General features: G+C 37.4%; 6 protein-coding genes across 6 annotated transcripts in view; 4 read left to right on the forward strand and 2 right to left on the reverse strand.

Moving 5' to 3' along the window:
* Positions 1–134, forward strand: part of PADG_08062 (Rab GTPase-binding exocyst subunit SEC15) — a gene marked incomplete at both ends in the record, with an annotated part of 2,864 nt that extends 2,730 nt beyond the window's left edge. Inside the window, one exon of the mRNA XM_010765126.1 lies at positions 59–134. Coding sequence (XP_010763428.1) covers positions 59–134 — 76 coding nt within the window. The remainder of the gene's footprint in view (positions 1–58) is intronic.
* A 614-nt stretch (positions 135–748) lies between these two features.
* Positions 749–2,098, reverse strand: PADG_08063 (transcriptional activator HAP5; the record flags this gene model as incomplete). The annotated part of the gene is made up of 5 exons (XM_010765154.1): positions 749–751; positions 838–1,506; positions 1,621–1,677; positions 1,840–1,853; positions 2,017–2,098. 5 exons carry the CDS (start codon positions 2,096–2,098, stop codon positions 749–751), a joined length of 825 nt encoding a protein of 274 aa, XP_010763456.1.
* A 2,739-nt stretch (positions 2,099–4,837) lies between these two features.
* On the forward strand, positions 4,838–5,905 carry PADG_08065 (uncharacterized protein; the record flags this gene model as incomplete). Its single annotated transcript, XM_010765155.1, has 3 exons — positions 4,838–5,004; positions 5,092–5,251; positions 5,525–5,905. The coding sequence occupies 3 exons, from the start codon at positions 4,838–4,840 to the stop codon at positions 5,903–5,905; spliced, it is 708 nt and encodes a 235-aa protein (XP_010763457.1).
* A 158-nt stretch (positions 5,906–6,063) lies between these two features.
* PADG_08066 (purine nucleoside phosphorylase I, inosine and guanosine-specific) lies at positions 6,064–7,536 on the reverse strand (the record flags this gene model as incomplete). Its single annotated transcript, XM_010765127.1, has 7 exons — positions 6,064–6,114; positions 6,181–6,460; positions 6,534–6,736; positions 6,810–6,874; positions 6,951–7,030; positions 7,108–7,186; positions 7,341–7,536. 7 exons carry the CDS (start codon positions 7,534–7,536, stop codon positions 6,064–6,066), a joined length of 954 nt encoding a protein of 317 aa, XP_010763429.1.
* Positions 7,537–7,956: 420 nt separating this feature from the next.
* Positions 7,957–8,583, forward strand: PADG_12405 (uncharacterized protein; the record flags this gene model as incomplete). The annotated part of the gene is made up of 3 exons (XM_010765179.1): positions 7,957–8,244; positions 8,330–8,371; positions 8,452–8,583. 3 exons carry the CDS (start codon positions 7,957–7,959, stop codon positions 8,581–8,583), a joined length of 462 nt encoding a protein of 153 aa, XP_010763481.1.
* Positions 8,584–9,836: 1,253 nt separating this feature from the next.
* Positions 9,837–10,236, forward strand: PADG_12406 (uncharacterized protein; the record flags this gene model as incomplete). The annotated part of the gene is made up of 2 exons (XM_010765180.1): positions 9,837–10,036; positions 10,206–10,236. The coding sequence occupies 2 exons, from the start codon at positions 9,837–9,839 to the stop codon at positions 10,234–10,236; spliced, it is 231 nt and encodes a 76-aa protein (XP_010763482.1).
* Between the last annotated feature and the right edge of the window lie 11,765 nt (positions 10,237–22,001).

A 22,001-nucleotide genomic window follows, 5' to 3' on the forward strand; every position in this document is an offset into this window, starting at 1 on the left:
GGGTGAATGGATTGTTTTACAAGAAATCGTGCTAAGTATGGTCGTTATGTATACATAGGCTTGTTTCTGCCGCCCAGAGTCCGCAGAAGCAGGATAAGTTCGGCGCGCTGTCTACGAGGCTTGGGATGAAATAGTTAAATTTTAACTTGCATAGACATGCCGTCGCAGATGAGGCTGGGGATGTATGTCACTGGGTGCAATGCTTCGTAATACAGTTACAGTACTTCTTCGGGTCTCAGCCGTAGTAGCCGCTTCAATGACGCAGGGTTGTAAATAACAGGAGCAACATCAATGGGCTAAATAATCCCTACAGACTCACTTTCGATAACTGTTCAGTAACATTAGACTCCAACAAATCCACAATATATATAACCTTAAAGAAGTTGCAAACTTGAATCCGAACGCCGTTTCCAAATCGTTCAATAAGCAACAACCAAGAGATAAGAAAGAAAATCTTTGAAAAGAGACATATATAACATCAACACATCCAAAAGACAATGGGGCGGGGACAAAACGAGAAAAGTCATCATATTTAAATCCTCACTCCATGATATCCGTCCTTTGCTTCCCTCCCATCCGTTTCTACCCGTGCTTCAAAAGATTGAAAACGAAAAAATAAAGAGGGACTCCCTGATTATCCATTTGTTTTTACGATGACTTGGGAATGTATTTTTTTTATTTTTTTCTTCATTTTTATGTGAAATTCTAGCCAACTATTTTTCATCCAAACTTGCGAATCCCATGAAATTCACTATACATATTATCGTTTCCGTTAGCACTGGCACAGCCAGAAAATAAAGGTAGAAAACAAGAGACAGGAAATAACAAAGCACGTACCTGTTGCGGAGGCATATGCGAATACGACGCATACATATTCTCAAACATCTGCGGCTGCGGCTGTCCATACGCCCCCGGATCCGACTGCACCGCTCCGCCATACATCCCTGGCTGCTGGCGATAATCCTGTTCCGGTCCCATAGGATGCTGGCCAAGCGGGCCATAATCCGGAGGACCCAGGTGGTGCTGCTGCGGATGCTGGACACCAGGCTGAGATTGGGGCGGGAGCTGACCTGACCCCGTGGTGCCGGGAGGAGGGGCTCCAGCAGTTGCCGCTGCGGAAGGTGCGCCGGTCTGCGATGACCTTTTCGCGTGTGGTGTCGCCTCTTCGCGCGGGACGATGTCGATGAGGAAGTCGAACATGTCTGATTTTGAGAGGGCGGCAGCGATGTCTGAGCGCTGCAGGGTGCGGCGCTTGTTGTCCTCCGCGTGTATCCAGGCGCGCATAGTGAGTTCTGTAATGAAGATGTCGCAGCCCTTGGCGAAGAGGATGGGGGCTTCTGCCGAGATCATTTTCACTTCCGGGTCGGCTTTCATCACTTTCTTTATCCGGGCTAGAGGCAGTTGGTGAAGCTTGTAGTCATGGTTGTCGGACTCGAGGTGGTTGATTGTGTGCTGCCAGTATGTCGTGAGGATGTCGCGTGAATTGCCCTGGAGGCCTTGGCTGACCTGCAAGAGAAGAATAGTTTTAATACAATTTCACCCCTGCTAGCTATCAGGAGGGCCGGTGCAGCACGCAACGTGACTGACGAACAGCCTGAAACATGGCGGCTTCCTACTCACGTTTGCCCATTGTCCAGTGTATAATTCGGGTACAGGCGCATACCCTTGAGCGGAAAGCTAATTGATTGAAAACGCGGCAATGTAAGTAGACGCTCGCAAGTGATTGTTAGGAAAGTTGTATTAGATTGTATCGCCTCGGAGATAGAAACGAACAAAGGGCAGCTCTAGTTCATGCAGAATAGAATTATCATGAGATGGGAGGAAAACAAAACCACATACCGCCGCGCTGGCACCTGCAGAGATGTTACACAAGCAGTTAGTTAAGATAAGAATAAATCTAGCATTCCTTGCTTCGGGAATATCAAACAAAAATCCAACATTGGGATAATAAACCCATTTATTCCTCAATGGGTTTGCTCTAAGCTATGCAGGCGGGCAAAATCGTGGTATACGAACCATAATGACCGCCATTCCTGGTGTCATATACCGGCTGCTGGCGACCTTGTTGCTGGCCGGTACCCGACTGTGTCTGTTCCATTGAGGGATATCTGTTGAAACGGAGGATATAGAGGGGCTAGAATAAGGGTCAGTTGGGCAGCGTCGAGTCGTGTCGGATGGTGTCTCAGCTGTCAGCTTCGGCTCGAGATGATGTCAAGGGTCTCCGGGAAGAAGGTGGGAGATAAACGTGGTTAATTTTGGAGGGGGACAGGAATAATAGCCGGAGGGGAGAATAAGAGGGTAAAGAAGGGGAAGGGGAAGGGGAGGAGTAGAAGAAAGATATGCGGTGAGTTGGTGGAAGACTGGTGGACGTGAGGTGTGGTCGCTGAGCATAAGAGTGTGTTTTGGGGCAATGGGTTGTGATTGTGAAACGTGACAGGTGATGAACTCGCAGAAGTCTAACTAGACTTATAGACTCAACTTGACTAAACTGAATTTAATTAAAACTGTAGCATTCATGGGGAGGAAATAAGGATGAGGACGAGGGAGAGCTGTTGTTGTTGTTGTTGTTATTATTATTATTATTATTATTATTATTATTATTATTATTATTATTGAATACACTTGGAAGTATATTTATTACATTATTTTAGGAATTCCATGTCTTCTGTTGTTATCTACATCCGCTTCCTCTTTAAAAAACCTTTCATGCAAAACAGTTGAGCTGAATGTATAGATTTAAGCTTTTGTTTACCTCGCAACAGCCCCAAGCGCCCAATTGGGCACATCAAATCTATCTATATGGGCTAAAATACTCCGCGCAACAGCTCAAACGCAGCAGCTCAAACGATGACAGGCTGGTTTGACAGCCTAATTCCAGGCATCTCATTGGCTGAAGATTCGAGATTGGGTGTCCATGAACAACTTATCTCAGGGACGGCATGATGATGCCACAATACTTGATGCTGTAACTCGATTTGTCCGTTGGGCAACAATAGGCCCAAGTTATTCCGCCTAGGAGGGACTAGTTACTCGGTAATCAAACACATAGCAATGATTTGTTTGACGTGGATATGTTGAATTTATGCTCGGCCTGAGTGTTCTCCAGACGAATCGAATGTGCACCCAAAAGGGCACTTCGTAGGTGAACTGTGATTGGTTGGGCTGCTCGCATAACCACCTCCGCCTCGACCATCAGGCAAGAATCAGGGGTGAGGGTGAAATGGAATCACTGTGCATTAGTGGCTAAATTAGTAGGTTATTGTTTAAATTCCACCACAGCTAACTATCAAAACAAAAACCCACTGTTAGACAGAAGAGGTGAATGAATAATCTGATAAAATAAAATCTCAAAAGGACAGTGCCTACCCTCTATGACCGTCAATGAATGACTGCTGATCTGATGGTTATAGATAGAGATCCCAAAGCCAGAAAACTAGCAGGGATACAATATAGATAGTGGTAATTCCATGGAATGGTGTTAGGGTTTTCAGTCCTGGTCTCAGCCATGGACGAGACAGAGTGGACTGGTCTTAATCGCAAAACCCCATCAAACACCCTCTCATACTGATGATGCTGGTCACCCCTGCCAGACAGCGTGTTCCTTGACGGATAGTTAAACTCCTGATCTTGGAGTAAGAGCAGCTTCCACATGTCGGTCGACACGGCAAACGGAGGGGTTTTCTTGGTCCACCATGATCGTGTAGTAGGAAATGTTAGCACCTTGCAGGTGGCACGCTGAGCTCCAACATGCATCAATTCCGGGAACTGTGCAAGTGCACGCAATGAGCATACCAGCAAAAGACGGATTCAATAATGAAAACGACAACCCGAAGAAAGAGAGAGACATTGTATAGGTTAGGATGTGAACGCTATTCAGGATGTGATATCTGCATGTCTTTCTGCATCCGAACCAGAATCGTACAATTTCCCCCTTGCTGCACCCCATAGAAAGCTGCTTGTGGAACAGATCCAAGGTTATCGATATCTGTTTGAACCTCTGTGGTTTTGGGGTCACATCGAGGCGGCTTTGAACTCCAGAGTTGGTGAGGACAGATTCATCACAAGTCGGCACAGTGCTGGAGGGAGTTGCTGAAGGTAGTAGACGTGCTGCAAATCTTTATTGGATATGACCTCCCTCCCCTTCATCTATTCTTGCAACTTTCGCATCTCTTCTGAGAGAAAATGCAAGACCAGCAGGTAAAGTATCATTGCGTGGAATCCTCGGCATGATAGGTTAGGATAAGACACTTAAAAGATCAGATCGAGAGTCCCAGTAAAGCCACCACGGGGCACCCAAAGGATATTCAGATATATGAACTCCCATGTCTACCAATAGGCACGTGCACCATACGTATATATGTATAGGGGAGGGATGAAGTTTTGGAGTTGGCTCGCGCCGGAAACACCAACACGGTCATATACCAACCACCATCCACATTTTCTGGTGGAAAAGATAGGCAGTTCGAGGACATGTCTTTTGCTCATGTCCTTTCCTAACGGTGGATATAACATCTGGCAGCTGTCTGAACGTTGATTCTGGAGTCTGGGGATATTTCCTGCTTAGGCAGTTCTTGTTAAGACGAGGAAGATGTGCCAAGACATCTTTTGGCGCTGACTAACCTGGTCAGTCCCGGAAAGTATTAAGTAAGAAAACCAAACTTTCCTCCCAACAACATCGAAACTGGACTTTATTTTCCTTTTCTGCTGTTTCTTTTCAGATGCTCTCCTTGAATATGTCAGCTTTTCCATTTTTGGGTGTCTTGTATTTTCACAATTTCTTGATAGCAAATAAGCAATAATCGTTTTGCGAAAAGGATTCTGAAATCCTGTCATCAATATGTCTGTGCAGGCTTCTACCAGATCTTCCGACAAGGTGGAAATTTTGTCAGACGAGCAGATCCAGTCCCTTCTCCTGGAGGCAGAGACACGGCTTCGTTCTGCCTCCCAGGCGAATTCCATTCACCCTCGTTCGGACGATTCTGTAGCTTCATCTAGTTCATTGCGGTACTGTTCCACTTCTTCCCGAAACGTATTTCGTCGTCCTCCAAACGCCGCCTCTTAAATACCAATGCTAATAGTTGCTGAAATTAGCCTTCCCGCGCTTGATTTCACTCAAACCGTCCAGCCCTACATTCGTGAAAAAGACAATGTTGCTGCCTTCGACGAGTCTCGAGCTGTGACAGGTGAGCAGAAAAAGCTTTCGGAAACCATCCGCTCAGTTCCTCAAGTTCCTGATCCCAAGTACAAAAAGGTTAGTAGTCGCCGTCTACCACCATCCATTTCCTTGAACATTTCCTATCACATTTTACTCTTTTATCAATGGTGTTATGACGAAGATATTTTACCGCATCTAGCGCTTGATGCAGTTTTACCAGTCCGTCTTGGGCTGCGCTGCTTCTGTGAAAGTTCTATTTTATTCATAGTTACTCTGAACACTATTCTCCCTCCCTCACATTCTTGCATTTGCTATTGTGTGTCGTTTCATGTCTTTTTGAATTTAGGTGCTAACTCGTATTTGCCAAAGGAGAAACCAACCGCAGGATCAGACTGGTTTAATTTACCCAAAACAAATCTCACCCCAGAATTGAAAAAGGATCTCCAGCTTCTCCGTATGAGACCAGTGCTCGATCCACACCGGCACTACAAGAAAGACAATAGCAAAGCGAAAGCTCCCGAGTTCTCCCAGGTTGGTACCATAGTTGAGGGCCCTACCGAATTCTTCAGCGCTCGCATTCCCAAGAAAGAACGCAAGCGGAATTTCGTGGAAGAAGCGATGGCTACCGAGAAGGAGAACGGTCATTTCCGCCGGAAATATGAAGATATCCAGTCCGCAAAGACGAGCGGCAAGAAGGTTTACTACAAAGCTGTCAAGGCGAAGAGGTCGAGAAGCAGCAAGTTTGGTTGAAGTGTTCTCTATAAATCAAAACAATGCTTCTGGATTTACGTACAGATTAGGCGCTCCTCACCAAGGACATGTAGCCTTCGTATCCCGCTCGATAACATCCAAACATCCAACACCACAGAACCAGAACCGGATCGCCAACCCTGCTATCTATCACCCAACTAGTTTTCCGCGGCAGCAAAAATATCTGCCAGAGCTTGCGTTACCAATTTCTAGCACGGCGAATAAGTCGGTTGTGGTACAAGGGGCCGTCTAAATAAGTATTTGCAATCTCTCACCTGCATATCTGCTGCTGCAAGGAGACCAGCCTCCAGGACTTCTTCATGATTCGCCTTGCCTTCCTCGACGATGGTGTTTAGCTCGTCCACTGTTAAATTCTGCAAAAGCTGGTCTTCTCCACATGGAACTGGAGTCAAGACTGCTTTATTCGTGACCAGGCTCATCGCGAGAACCCTGATCCCACAGTGTCTTGCCACGATGATTTCAGGAACTGTTGACATTCCAACGAGATCTGCGCCGAGCTGGCGTAGTAGCCGGCATTCAGCTCTCGTCTCAAAGCTTTTTTTTTTTTTACTCTAGTCAGCGGCACCCAAGAAGAAGCATAGGTTCTAGTACTGTGATAATCTTTTACCTGGGTCCCCCAGCAAATGCATAAACTCCCTCGTATACTCGTCTAGTGTTTTCTGGCACCGTCACTTTTCTCCAGGCTCGATGGGCATTCCTCCGGAGCCCAAGATCATACGCGTCTGATAGAGGAGGGAAGCGGACGCCAAATTCGTTATCATTCGCGCCTCGAAGTGGATGTATTCCCGCAAGACCGGCAAGAAAAATATGCTGCCACGGTGTCATTCCTTGTTGTTTAAGTTTGTTATATGGGGGAGGGGGAGTGGGAATGGAGAAAACTCACATCATTCAAGATGACGATGTCCCCAACTTCGTATTCAGGATTCAGTCCTCCTGCAGCACTTGTGACTGATGATGCGGATCTACGTATTCAGTTATCTGTATGATAATGAATGGCAATATAATATATACTGAGGATTCTCACCAACGATTATCTCAATCCCCAGTAGTTTAAATAAACGCACCGGAAAAGTGATCCTATCTACCGAGTGGCCTTCATAGTAACTTTTTTCTTGGCGGTTAGACAGTGTAAATTTCAAAACCACGTAGAATAGCCAGTCTTCTGTGATCAGGAAACATACTGCGACCTGCCAACCATCATCACACCTGCAATATTTTCTCCAAGAATACCGAACACGAGTTTGCCGACATGTCCAGGGACTGCGCACACATTCACATTAATATCATCATTTGAGACATTATCAGGCAAGTATACTTCATTGTTAAACGACCCAGGCCAGGTGCTCTCCAGCGGTGTAATTCTTTCCTTCACAACACACAAGTTGCCTGAGATATATATATATATAAAATTTACCTGTTGAAACTGGAAAATGAGGAATAGACGCATAGTCAAATTCAGCCTTGGGACTCTTGTTCACTGATTCCGCCAGACCGCCTAGTCCCGACCCGCAGATAATGGCAAACCGGGGTTTTTGGAGCTCAGCGGGGAGACGTTCCCGCAGATAGCTGCAAGTTTCTTGTGCTTGTTGGAATATGGATTTCTCGCCCATTATTTATGCTTCTAGATTTTCTGGAGATGAGGAGGGATGAGAAAGGGCAAACGAAATATAGCGGGGGTGTATCTATTCCCGCTACTCGGATTCGGTATGGATGTGCTTGCAGGTGAGGTTTACTGTGGGATATCTGGGGATCAGGAGATGAGCCCGTTAAGCTGGCAATATGTAGGGGACAAGTATATTTTTCAAATAGCGGATGTATTATAAGAAGATTACAATAATACAGCACTGCTAGCTAAAAAGCATTCCAATATATATATAAATGACAGCAATCTCTGGCAGGCCTTCCGAGGTTGTTTGGCCCAAGCGAGTTAACTAGTTAACGTGACTTACCACTAAACGAGCCGTACCACTAAATGAGCTGTGTTTTTGCGACGAGCTGCAATTTAATTCTTCAACTTCCACTGCTTTGAGATGCCAAATGAAGAAGCTATTCAACTTGCAATTAAGGATTTAAGAGCTCAAAAGGTCAAAAATTATGCTGCAACTGCTAGGAAGCACTCAATTAATAAGGAAACACTGTGTCAGCATTATAACAGCTTGCAACTCATGCAGGATGAAACAGCCTCCCTGCATAAGAAGCAGCTCTCAAATCAGCAAGAACAAACACTTTTGCTTTATATAGAGAAGCTTGCAGCTCACAGCTTTGCTCCTACACCTCAAATCATTCAAAATCTCATTGCAGAAATCATCAAAGAATCTGTTGAAATCCACTGATTGAGGCTCTTTACTGAGCATTATAAGGCTCAAAAGAATTCATGTCCATAGCATTGATCAAAAACACAAGATAGCAGATAATTCTACTCATTTTGAGCATTATTTCCAGCTAGTATTTTGATCTTTTGCTTGTTTTCTTGTGCTAAGTTCTTCATAGACTCTTATTAATCATTTTGCTATATAACTATATAGTTAAATGAAAAGATTGAAAAATACAATATTGAGTCATCAAATATTTGCAATTTTGATAAAAAGAGCTTCTTAATTAGCATTGGCCAGGTTACTAAGCAGATCATTTCAGTTGAAGCTCTGAAGACAAAGTGAATTACTGCAGTTCAAGATGATAACTATGAATTTATCTCTCTACTTACAGCAATATATGCAGATAGAACAGCTCTTTCACTCACTCTTATTTATCAAAAAGAGGTTTGTGATATGTTGAATACATGATTAAAGAATTTGAATGAGAATAATATAGCTTATTTTGTAGTTTTTGAAAAAGATTAGAGTAATAATGACTATAAGCTTAACTGACTAAAGCAGATTTTTGATGAGCACATCAAGACTAAAACAGACTGCAGAAGATGTCTTCTTATTCTAAATGAATACTTTTCTCATATTAATATAAGATTTATTAATTTTGCAGATTAAAATTAAATTATTTTTATAGTACTATCTTTGTAGCGTTCCGCCTCTATTATTATCTGTAGTGTTTCGCCTCTATTCTTCTACCCCTCTTTATATTAGTATCTACTCTCTATTCACCTCTTTCTAATCCACTCAAAGGCTTTAATCTTTTCTATATTTCCTATCTTATGCAATCGCTCCTACCATATAGAGTGATTATAGTATGTATATATAGCAGAGCGTCTGCCCATTTTATTAGAAGAGAATCAGATATGATTTATTTTATCTATTCAATTGCTTGTACGCATCAGTCTTTATATTCAATTCACTGACTGCAATTTTTGAATATTGACATCTTTAGTTCTCTAGTAGAAGCATACTTTTACAATGTTAATAACATTCTTTGTAGTGAACTTGAATTTGTTTGAATGACAAAAGAAAGTTTTTTATCAGTCTTCAATTCTATATAAAATCAGTTTTTAATAATCAAGAATATTTAATTTGCTTTGTTGTCACTGATATTTATTTTTTTACTTCTGAGTATGTTTTTTATTAATTTACAAAATAATCTATATCTTCAGTCAATTCAGCTTCAACTGAGATTACTACATCTACAACTACTTATGCTCTTTGATATAATATTAAGAGAATTTGATTTTGGTAGAACCTGCTCTCTAAAGATATGAAAAAAATTATACATGCTAGTGAAAATCTTGTCTTTGAAAAGAAAATACTTGCCAATAAGAGTAAGACTCTAATTAAAACTTTATTCAATAAAAAGAAGTAATAGCAGTGTGAAAAGTTTTTAGATTTATTGAATTCAAAACAGCAGTCTGATCAGACTTAATTCTTCTCATCATTCAAGATTCAACAAGCTCATGAAAGGATTCAGAAAGCAGATCATGAAAAAGAGAAGAAAGCTGCTCAATTAGCTTAAGAATGACTTTAATATGATCTCTGAAAAGCACATGAAGCTGAAGAGAGTCAGTAAAAATGAATTAAATGAGAAGCAGCTCAGACAGCAGCTCACAAAGTCTGTGAGAAAGAGAAGACTAGAAAGACAGAGTAGTGTGAAGCTCAGCAGCTTGCTAGAAAGACTGAAAAAACTCGGCTTGAAGCTGAGAAGCAAGAACACTACAACTGCTTTAAAGTAATAATAAAAACAGATATCTACAGCAGATTCTAATTTTTTAAACTCTATTTAATCTTTCAGTTTAGAAAATGAGATCAATCTTAATTTTTTGAAGTAGCTTACTGCTGCTTCTACTACTAATTTAGAAATTGATACTTTTTTGATCAATCTTCTTATTTTATGTTAGATCTCTTATTATGACTGTGTTCTTCAGTTAAGCATATATTTATTTTATATGAAACTAGAGAATACTCTCATTACTATTTAATAATCTAATTAATATTTATTTTGTTGTTGTGGAATTAATTAGATTCTAGTAAATTGAGGTAGTTTTATATATATATGTGTGTATGTGTGTATGTGTGTGTTTTTATTTAACACTTGGTTAATATAAGGGGTTGAACCTCTAGATTCGCTCTGGCTGGCTGACTCAGCCTAGCCATTGTTTGCATGTGCGCACGTGATCATGCTACGTGAGCTTGCTTAAGCTTGAGTTCTCATCTCATTTTTTTCTTCCCTTTCTCAAGCAATTCATCCTTGTTATATAGGAGGACTAGCCTCTAATTCTTAGAGCTTAACCCTTTACATTATGAATTGCTTGACTTCTTTCATTGATAGGCCACTGAGAGTCTTAATTCTGTATCATGAAGCTCAGAAAATGTGCTGACATATGATAGACTATTGAGAGTCTTAAATCCTGCATCACAAAGTCCAGTGATAGCACTGATATATGAATAGACTGGGTTAGCAATCATGCTAATGAATAAATGAGCAATATTGAAAACATCTAGCTGAACAAGATAAAGCAGCAGACTTGTACAATGAATACACAAATGAATCAACATGAAGCAATGAGCAGGGACACCTCCAGCAGCTTTGAACAACAATAGATGACCTTTCTTCAACAGTAGAAACAAGTTCAGTGTGAGAACAGAGATTTAATAGCAGCTCAGCAAGCTGAAATAACTAATCTACATCAAGTTTTGAACACTCTGACATCAACTCTCTCTCAATTGAACTCACAACTACTCATTGCAGTCAGAAGATCAAAGATCAAGCTACTGAACTACAAGAAGTATGATGATTCTAATCTGAAGCACTACTCTCAGTGAGAGCTAAAGCTTCAATCAAAGCTTAAGGTTGATGGGAAAGCTTTAGGCAATAATGAGAAATGTGCTTGATATGTGTACTTGAGACTGGAAGAAATGACAGCAGCTTGAGTTTATCTTTGAGTTGAGAATAATAAGAACAAGATCAACTTCACAGTAGAGAGCTTACTGAAGCAGACATGCATGCTCTTTAGTGATTCTGCATAACAGAAAAAGACTATGCAAAAGCTCAATAATCTATGACAAAGTAGAAGAGCTCTCTTTGACTTTCTGCTCAAATTTAATCAGCTACTGCTGAAAGCTGGCAATCACAAATGAGATGATCACATTAAAAAGAGATATTTGAAATCTGCTCTAAGCATGAAGCTGAGGAAAGGCATGATGGATGTAAGAGAACCATCTCTCTATGAGAATTACTGCAAGAAGCTTAGATTAGTTGATCATCAACTCTCTGAGCTTAAAACTTTAAGACAGTGATCTAAATATCACAAGAACAGATCTTCTTCAGATCATACAATGTCTAATTCACACTCTCTACTTCATCATGCTGTTCTCAATCAATGAAACCAGTCTCAAGCTTTCACTGATGATCTGATGAATCTCTCTTCTGATGCTGTGATCTCAAGTGCTCATCATACTAAATTGATAAATCAGACAGAGGTTAATCAAAGAAGAGAGCAAAGCCTGTGTCTGAGATGCAGAGTCAGAGATTATATGATTAAAAGCTGTCTGTTTAAATCTCTCAGATACTTTGCCACCCTCACAATAGCTAAGGTGATTTCCAAGCTGATACTGAACAATGATGATGTGGATATGAGCAAAAATTCAGAAAAAAGAGTAGCTTCAATCAAAAGACACTGGAAGAAGTGAAATAAGAAGCTTATGAAGAAGTAATGAAGAGGATTTAAATCTAAGATGATATTCAAACCCTTCACTGTTGATGCTCTAGTAGATAATGCCTTTTCAACTAGAGTAATGATAGACAGTGAATGTAATGTCTATGATCTTATTTCTCAATTCTATGTTAACAAGTATAAGCTTCTGTGCATTGAAATTCTCTCTGTTAAAATGACCAGCTTTGAAGACTTCATGGAACTCTCTACAAGCATAGTGACTAGCATTTGAATTGATATAGATGGTCATATAACTGAACAGGCCTTTCTCTATATGGTGAATAGGTTATATAGTCATGATATATATCTAGGTGACCCCTGGCTGGCCCAGCAAAAGGCGACCGTGATTCCTTATCAAAGAATTGTAAGATTTGAAAAGAGTGGCATAGAGATAGAGCCTAGTTCAAATGCAAAAGCTGATGTGATTCCCATCTCTGCCATAAGCTTCTCTAGGCTTATGAGCACTTGAGAGAAGTAAAACATCAAGATCTTCATCATCAGTTTGACTGACATTCAAAAAACTCTAGAAGTGAAATCAAAGATTGACTCTAGAGAAAAGCTGTCTGAACATTATTATGAGTTTTTGAACATATTTAATAAGGAAGCTGCTGACACTCTACCCCCACTTCATGATTCAGATAGAGATCATGGGATTGAACTGATTAAAAAGACTGATGATAGCACAAAATAACCCCCTTAGGGCCTACTATATAATATGTCTTGAGAGGAACTACTGACTTTGTGAAAGACTCTTACAGATTATCTAGATAAGAGTTTTATTAGAGTGAGCAACTCCTCTATAGCTGCCTTCATACTATTCATGAAGAAGTCTGGGAGTGGGCTAAGATTCTGTATAGACTATTGAGCTCTTAACAAAATCATTTGAAAGAATTGATATTCTCTACCATTAATCAGTGAGACTCTACAGTGAATTGAATGAGCTAAATAATTCACTAAGCTGAACATTATTGCAGCTTTTCACAAGATTCAAATCATGGAAGGTGATGAGTGAATGATAGTCTTTAGAACCAGATACAGACTATTTGAGTAGCTGGTTACACTCTTTGATTTGGCCAATGCTCTGAGCACATTTCAAAAATATATCAACTGGGCATTATGTGGATATCTGAATGACTTCTGCTCAGTCTATTTAGATGATATCTTGATATTTTCCTCAAGAAGCTTACAGAAGCATTATGAGCATGTACAAAAGATGCTTATGTATCTACAAGAAGTAGACCTGCAGGCAGATATCAGAAAGAGTGAGTTTGAGATGAAGAGTATAAAATATCTTGAATTCATCATTGAAGCAGGCAAGGGTATACAAATGAGTCTAAAGAAAATTAAAGCTGTTTTGAAATGAGTGACACCTACTACTCTTAAAGATATATGAGGATTTTTAGACTTTGTCAATTTCTATAGACAATTTATCAGAGATTTCTCAAAGATCATGATCTCACTGACAATTCTTACATACAAGAATGTTTCTTTTTTATAAATAAGCAAGGCTGAGGAAGCTTTTAAGCATCTAAAATTAATGTTTATCTCTACTTCAATCTTGCTTCAATTCAACTCTAACTATGAGACTATATTGAAAATGAACTTCTCAGATTATATCTCAGAAGAATTGCTGCTACAATATGATGAGCAGAGCATTCTACACTCATGTGCCTTCTTCTCTCACAAGCATTCATCTGCGGAATACAACTACAAGATTCATGATAAGGAGTTATTAGCAATAATTGAGTGTTTAAAGAAATAAGATGCTGAGCTATGAAGTGTAAAGAAATTTAAGATTCTCACAGATCATAAGAATCTAGAATACTTCATGACTACATGCAAACTAAATAAAAGATAGCTATGTTGGATGAATATTCTCTATCAATTCAACTTCAGAATTGATTACTGATCAGAGAAGTTGAACACTGAATCAGACACTCTATCATGAAGAGAGCAGAACATGTCACAGAGTGCTGATGATGAGAGAATCAAGCAGAGACAAGCTCAACTACTTAAGTTTAACATACTGGCATCTGGAATGGAATCAATAGTGGCTGCTGCTAGTGTGGAATCCAAGATGCCTCTTCAAGCTCAGTGAAATAAAGCTCACAAAAATGACAAAATTCTACAGCATCTGAAGCAAACTCTTCATGAGAAAAGATCTAGATTTTCTTCTGAACTCAGCATTAAGGCCTCTGTCTCTGAGTGCTCTTTAAATGAGAATGAAGAGCTTCTCTTTTAAGATTATAAGTGAGTGCCAGACTTCAAACCTCTTTAAATCAGATTAGTGCATGAGGCTTATGACTCATCTCTTACCAGTCATCCCAGGTGAGAGCAAACAGCAGGAGTTCTAAGATGTTAGTTCTACTGGCCAGACTATGCCACTGATGTGAGAAGAATGATCAGAAACTGCCATCTTTGTAGATCAAACACTACATGAAGAGATTAACATCAGAAACTGCTTAAGCCTCTTCTCATTTCTGAACACATGTGGCAGGAGCTTTCTATGGACTTTATCATGAACTTATCAAGCTCTAAAGAATACATGAATATTATAATTATAATAGATAGACTGATCAAGAGAGTTATACTAAAAGCAGTTAAGAAAACTGATGCAGAGACAATGATCAGAGTGTTTCTTCACAACATCATTTCTCAACATAACATCTCTAAGACAGTAGTATCAGATCAAGGATCAGCTTTCACAAGCATGTTTTGAACTCAGATGTGTGAGAAATTAAGCATTAAGAGATGACTCTCCACAATCTATCACTCAGAGACTGATGGAGCTACAGAGCAAATGAACCAGACTCTGGAAATCTATCTATGCAAGTATGTTAGCTTTCAACTGAATGACTGATATGAATGACTTCCTCTAGCAGAGCTGGCCATTAATAATAGAAATGCTGCCTCAATAGATGTGAGTCTGTTCTTTTTAACACATCTTTTCCACATCTCCTTCATTGATATAGCTGATGCACCCTCCATTGAAACATCATATAATCTCATTGAGTTTGTGGATGATTATATGAGAAAAGCCTGTAAAGTATTGAAATGAGCTCAAGTAAAAATGACAGATGCTCAGCAATCTCAAAAGAAATACATAAATAGACAAAGAGACCCAGCTTCAAGCTTTCAACCTGAAGATAAGATCTGGTTGAGCTTAGAGAACATGAGAACTAATCATCTGTGCAAGAAGCTGGATGTGAAATACAATCAATATACTGTGCTAGAAAAGATAGAATTTCATGCTTATCAATTGAATGTCTTATCTGACATTCACAATGTTTTTAATGTAAAACTTCTACATGCTGCAGTAACAGATTCCTTGCCTAGTCAAAGACAAACTGACTGGCAGTCATCTGCTATAGAGACCTCAGAAAGATCTAAGTTTGAGATTGAGAAAATTCAGAGTGAACAAACCTATCAGAGAAAAAAGTAATATCTTGTTAAATGAGTAGGTTGGGCTGAGTCTACATGGAATAATATGAGTCTTCTACAAGAAGCAAAGACCTTGAATGCTTGGAAGACCTCTCAGCAGGCAAAATTAGATGTAAAGAGGGCTTTAAATAGTCATAAAGACCTGCAACAAAGAGGAAGAAGAGGGGTATTATAAGAGGTTGAACCTCTAGATTTGCTCTAGCTGGCTGACTTAGCCTAGCCATCATTTGCATGTGCACATATGATCATACTACATGAGCTTGCTTAAGCTCAAGTTCTCATCTCATTCTTTTCTTCCCTTTCTCAAGCAATTTGTTCTTGTTATATAGAAGGACTAGTCTCTAGTTCTTAGAGCTTAACCCTTTACAGTTAATCAGTATATCTGAAGAGCATGTGATCTAGTAGAGTCTGTGTTGAACTATAGAATAAGTAGAGCTATGCTTATAAACAATTATCTATCTAGTAACTATCTTACAAATAAGGTAAAATGAGTTGTATATTACTACATTAGCAGAGTCTATAAGTCAGTTATTATAGAGCAAAGATTTTGAGAGATTTTGAATTTGTGAGAGAGAAATAGAGAAGATAAATAGAAAGAAAGATAAAAAAGAAATAAAAGAGAAGAAAGAAGAGAAAGAAGAGAAAAATAATAAAGAAGATAGAAACAAGACAGAAAAGAAGATGATTTATAAAATTCAATCTGAAAATACGTCAGTGCATTGAACAGATATTCTGATAAAAGATCATTTTTCTTAACCAGCTATCAAATTCTAGAGTTTCATGTGAGGTTGTCAGTATCTTATAAAGATTGTAGATTGACTGATGCTGCTTTATCACTTTTCATGCAAAAGTGCAATAGTAAAAATGTTCTAAGATTTTACTATATTCACATCAGCAGTAGTACTCTGCATCTTCATGCTTAAAATGACTGTGATAGGCTGCAAAGTCTTCATGATTTAATCAGACAGCATAGAGCTTTTCTAGTGTGAAATGTGAAAGTTTTATCTCTATTGAGACTCTCTTCAGTGAGATCTCCAGCTTCATATAGTATTTGAGCAAGTTTTTAACTCAGTAGTTCTTGAAGACCTGTGTGATTTGTTTCATAGTATGCCATTTTATATAAGCTAGTATGTCTATGCTATCAAATTGAGATACTGTGCTCATATTTGCTGTCTATGCTATAGCTGCTTTAATTTTAAGATCTGTTTTTTCATTATCAGTCACATCTATGTGATCTGAGACTTATTTAATAATCACTCTGCTCTGAGTGATTAATGAAAGTCTATTTCTGCTCTGTCAAACCTTTATGACTTTTAGAAATTACACAAAGACTGACTGGCTAGAGATGTTTAACACAAATTCAAAAACTCATGCTATCTTCAAATTATCTAGACAAATGTAGATGTTGCTAATGTATTTTATCTGAAAAAAGACAGTGACTTTCTTTAAGCTCTGCAGAGCTATCATTGTCTCTATATTAAATATCTCTGCTTTATTCATTAATAAATTTTCTGAGAAGATTAGATAATATTCACTACTTCAGCATATAGTTCATTCTGCATCAGTCACACACTAAGAACATACTAGCTATAAATTATCAGTAAAGATCATCAAATTTAGAGAATTGCATTATTGCAGTTAGCTCTTAAAGTCTTGTGCTGTTTGTTTCTTTATGTGATTTATCTTCTACTCAATTTACAGATCTTCTTTTCTGAGAATTCTCATTCAGAAGAATGTAAGTAGAGAGTCATGTGCTTCTATCATGTCAGTATAACTGAACACTCTAGATAAATATGTGATATAAAGCTAAGTGATAGCTACTTTATTGAAGTTTTTCACTAGCAGATGTCTTTTATTCAGCTTTTTGATTTTTACTGCAAAGACAGCATATCAGTTATTTAATATCTCTTTTATTAACATGATTTCTAGCTCATGATGTAGAGCTGAAATGAGTATGATCTTGTAGACTGATAGTGTCTCTCACAAAATATCTCTAAGAACTAAATCTAGCTTTCTAACTAGGCAATTTATTTAATTGAAGATTTTTTTTCTCTTCTTCATTTGTATAACTTTAAATCACCAGGCTTCTGCTTCATAACAGAGCACATAGAGCACACAAATTTGAATGAATTGTTTAAGTAGTTGTACTGAGACATCTCTTGTCATGTTGCTTAGCATCTGTATATTGTTAAACATCTGTCATATCTTAGCTGTTATAATTCTCATATGCTTTTTAAAGCTTAGTTTTCTATTTAATCATATTTCTAAATATCTTATGAAGCTTTTCACTGTATTTGCTATAATGAAGTGAATGCTAAATATCTTTTCAAAATTAATTAAGAGATTTAAAAGAATTTTGCAACTTGTGAATTGTACTATCTTAATTTTGACAAAATCAAATATTAGTTCTTTATTACTAATTTAATTATTTAGCAACTTGAAATTCTTCTGAAGAGTAACAACATTCTCTTTAAGAGTGATTTCAGTATTAAGCAGTTCTAAATCATCTGCATAGTCTGAGCATACACATCTTCTTTGTATAGTTTTTAGAAAGAATAGAGGCTGAATAAACAGTATAAATAGAATAGATGAGACTGATAAGTCTTATGAAAGCTTTGCTAAAATATCAAAAAGCTCTTTCAAAAGTTCATTCATTCTAATTCTGTCTATGTGTTTTGTCATGAAGCTTTTCATTCATTTAATTAAATTTGATGATCAGTTTTATTCTTGCAGTCTTCATAGCATTCTTTCTTTGAGTATAATATCAAAAACACCCTTAATATTCAGAGTAAGAAGAGAAACTACTTTTTCATGAGCTCAAGCTTTCTCTATATCATGAATCATTACTGTCACTAGATCTGAAGCAGTTTGCTCAGAGAGAGCTTCAGAGTACTGAAAGTGAATAATCTTCTCTTGTATAGCTGTTCAGATCAGTCTATAAGCTATCAAATATTTCAGTCTGTTTCTCAACATTGAGAGAACAGCTATAAGTCTGTAGAATTACAGAAGTGTTGAATCTCTGTTAATCTTAGACAGCACAATCAGTGTGATTTCTTGAAAGAAGATTGAATGCTAGTCAACTCTAAAACTGACTCTGAACAGTCTTTTCACTAATATTTTAATATGTGATTATATCTTTCATAGCATCTCTGTTGGCACTTCATCAGTTTTTGAAGTGATATTATCTGTATTCAGCAGAGAATTTTATATCTCATGTGCTGAAACAACAGAAAATATTAATTTAATAGATGATGAATTGAATCAGCTAACTGAAATATTCTCTCTGCTTGCAGTTTTCTGTAAGAGCATTCATTGTAGAAGATCTCTTTTCTCTCTAAAGCTTGTTTACACTAGCTCAGTCTCTTCATCTATAAGAGAGGAAGAATAAAAGAAGTTAGTTGAATAATCTCATTTAATTATCTTAAGAATATTTTTTTCTGCTGAGATCTCTGCTATCTTATCTCACTAGTATTTTCTTTTGACTTTTCTGATAATTCTAATTATATTGTCTTTTGCTTCTTATAAAAATCTAGAATTTAGATGCTATACTTGATGTAGTGTTGTCATTGCTTTCTGGCAGTTCTTATTTCATCATGACTGATCTGTGTCTTAGTGCTTTTCATGATGAAGCTTTTTAGAGAAGCTACTAGTATATCTGTGATATTTTAAGTCAGAGCATCCAGCTGATCTGTATTGAGATACTCTGAAATATCATATAGTTTGTCTATTTTTGACTTATAAATCTTCAGCATCTGATTAAAAACCTTCTCATTCATGATGTCAAGATAGAAACGATAAGATGATCTATCAGATCTTACACTTCATGAAAGACTGATTTTGATGAGAAGAGTTTGATGATTAGAGAAAGTGTAAAAAAATCTGTCTATCTGTGTGTCCACTTCTTTGATAATTAATTTCAGAGTGGTCCAGGCCAGATCTAATATATTATGCTTATATGTAGAGATGTCTGAATCCATGATGAGAGTAAAGTTGAAATTCATGATTCATTGCAGGAATAATTCCACTCACATGCTTGAAGACACTTCTGGTTGCCATGTAGAGTGTTTGATATTAAGGTCATCAACAAGAAACAAAGAGAGTACTGAGATGAATCAGAAGAGAAGATAGCTGACATTTTGTTAGAATTCTCTGCATCTGAAGATGTATTATATATATTAACTGTCTGAAGCTGTAGATTTTAAATCTGTATATGCAGCATATGAATGTTCTGATTCTTTGCTCAGAGGCCTAGAACTGCATGAGCATGAATTTGTGAGTGCTTATACATGTAGATGAGAATTTGTAGCTTTCTATCTTACTTTTTAATTAAAGCAAAGCAGTTGAATGCTGAGTGCTTTTTAGAGAAGCATCAGTTTAAGTTTCCATGAATTCAGAGTTTCTATATAAGAAGAATGTCAATCTTTCTTTTAAATACTAGATTGAGAACTGTCTTATGTGTCAGACTCTCTTTTTCTATGTTGATCTGCATAATCTGTAGAAATTGTAGAGATCTAAAGTTCCTCTTTATTGAGTAGCTAAAAGAAGAGTATTGTTAAACAAAATGTCATATTGAATATTGTATTAAATATTGAGTTAAGTATTATATCTAATACTGTGTCTGATGCTGTACTCAATGCTATGCTTGATGCTGTGTTTAATATCAGTATGAGATTGAATCTACACTCAATAAAGTTATTCAATATCAGATCTGCTGATGAATCTCAATCATCACATTTGCTGTTATTTATCTTGATCAAGTATGTTTTATTTTGTGCGTTGCAAATATTTCTCTGCTAATTTCTTAAATGTCTTTGAACAATTTCATTCTTTATTCTCAATCTGATAAGAAAAAATGAATAATTTGCGGCATGGGATTTAAAACAGTTAGTGCAGTGATTGAGATATTCACATACTTTATTCTTCTTATGACAGATTGAATTTTCTTTTATGTGATTCTTAGAGCTGCATTTTTTGCATTGAGAAATACAGAGAGAGTATCTCTTTTGATGAAATTTTCAGCATCTTGCTGCATTGTTGTATTTTAATCTTAGATGTCTTTCTAATTACTGATCTTTGATATTCATATAGTTTCACTTTTAATGACAAATTTGCTGCTGTCTTTTATGAAAAGTGTAATATAAGAGTGACTGTTGAGTTTTCAGAGTGTGTTTTTACTCAGCAACTCTGAACAAACTTAATTCTGATTTGAAGTGTGAATTCTTCTATTATGAATTCTGCTGAGAGATGCAGAGTTTCATCATCATAGTCACTAATCTTCATGAGTAGCTTAGAAATCAGACAGATGATTCAATATTCTTTCTTCTCTATTTGAGTATTGATAAGAGTAGCTGCTATATTATTTTTTTTGACTAGAGTCTTCATGTTTTGTAAGCTTCTAGAGATGATAACAATGTCAATGAAAATAACTTGAGCTGCTATGATGACTGCTGTTAAAAACCTTAGAAGTTTAGTCTTTAGCTTTTTAAGAGTAGTAATTAAGCTTGCTTTGCAAGCTAAATGATCTGAAAAAAGCATATGAGAATTTGCAGTATTTTTTCTTCTCTGAGATTATTTTTAAATAGAAGTTTCTGCAGTATGATTGCTGGTGTTTTTGCTATATTAGTGCTGTCTGCAGCTGTTTTTGTGTAGGTAGAAGCTTTTGCATTAATTGCATCAGTGAAGTCAGTAGACTTAATTGTGATGATCTGCTTAGCTGTTTCTAGACTTTTATTGTATCAGTTCTTAACTAACATCTTTATGACAACTTCAAAGATCAGTGCTTTTGATAGATTTTTTGTCTTTATACCATCTAAGTCTTCTTCAATCTGATTAAGCATATTTGCAGCAGCTAGTACTTCTATATGAAATTTCTGTGTCTTAGTCTCATGAGCAGCTAGAAGCTTGCTAGTCATCAGACCATGTAGATTGAGATGTATTGATGTGACATTTATGCTCTTTGAGCTGTCTGCTAAATGTAGAGGAGCTTGAAGACTTCATGTCATTCAATTCACATGTGCAGCATATGATTGAGATGAAGAGATGAGATTTTTGAGTGGTCAGTGTGTGAGAGAGCAAATGCACATCAAGACTCAGAATGTGTTTGATGTTGTTGAGAGGCTGAGTGCACTAACAGCACTGCATTAGCACATCATCAAACTTGCTGTCTAAGAGAATGGGAGAGAGCTTATAGAGATGTAATCAAGATTGATTAAAATATTTTCATGATAATCTTTTTGTTGAGTTGAGGCAGTTTTGCTGAGAACAGCTCATTTAGTGATATGATTTGTTTAGTGATAAATCATATTACCTCACTACATTAATGAATCAAAGCAACTCATTCAACAACAGCTTCAAAATAAGAAAGAATAATTAGAAGTAAACAATACTAAATTGATGATAGAAAATACACTCTGTATCTTTTATTAATCATCTACTGTCTGTTTTCATATTTGCTATGTCTTGATGAGAGAGATTTCTAAGTACTTTACAATATATAAAAATCACGAAAAAACTGAAGTATCTTTAACTGAGCTTCTTCTC

The sequence above is a fragment of the Paracoccidioides brasiliensis genome, assembly GCF_000150735.1.
Source record: "Paracoccidioides brasiliensis Pb18 unplaced genomic scaffold supercont2.14, whole genome shotgun sequence".
In the NCBI taxonomy this organism is placed as follows: domain Eukaryota; kingdom Fungi; phylum Ascomycota; class Eurotiomycetes; order Onygenales; family Ajellomycetaceae; genus Paracoccidioides; species Paracoccidioides brasiliensis.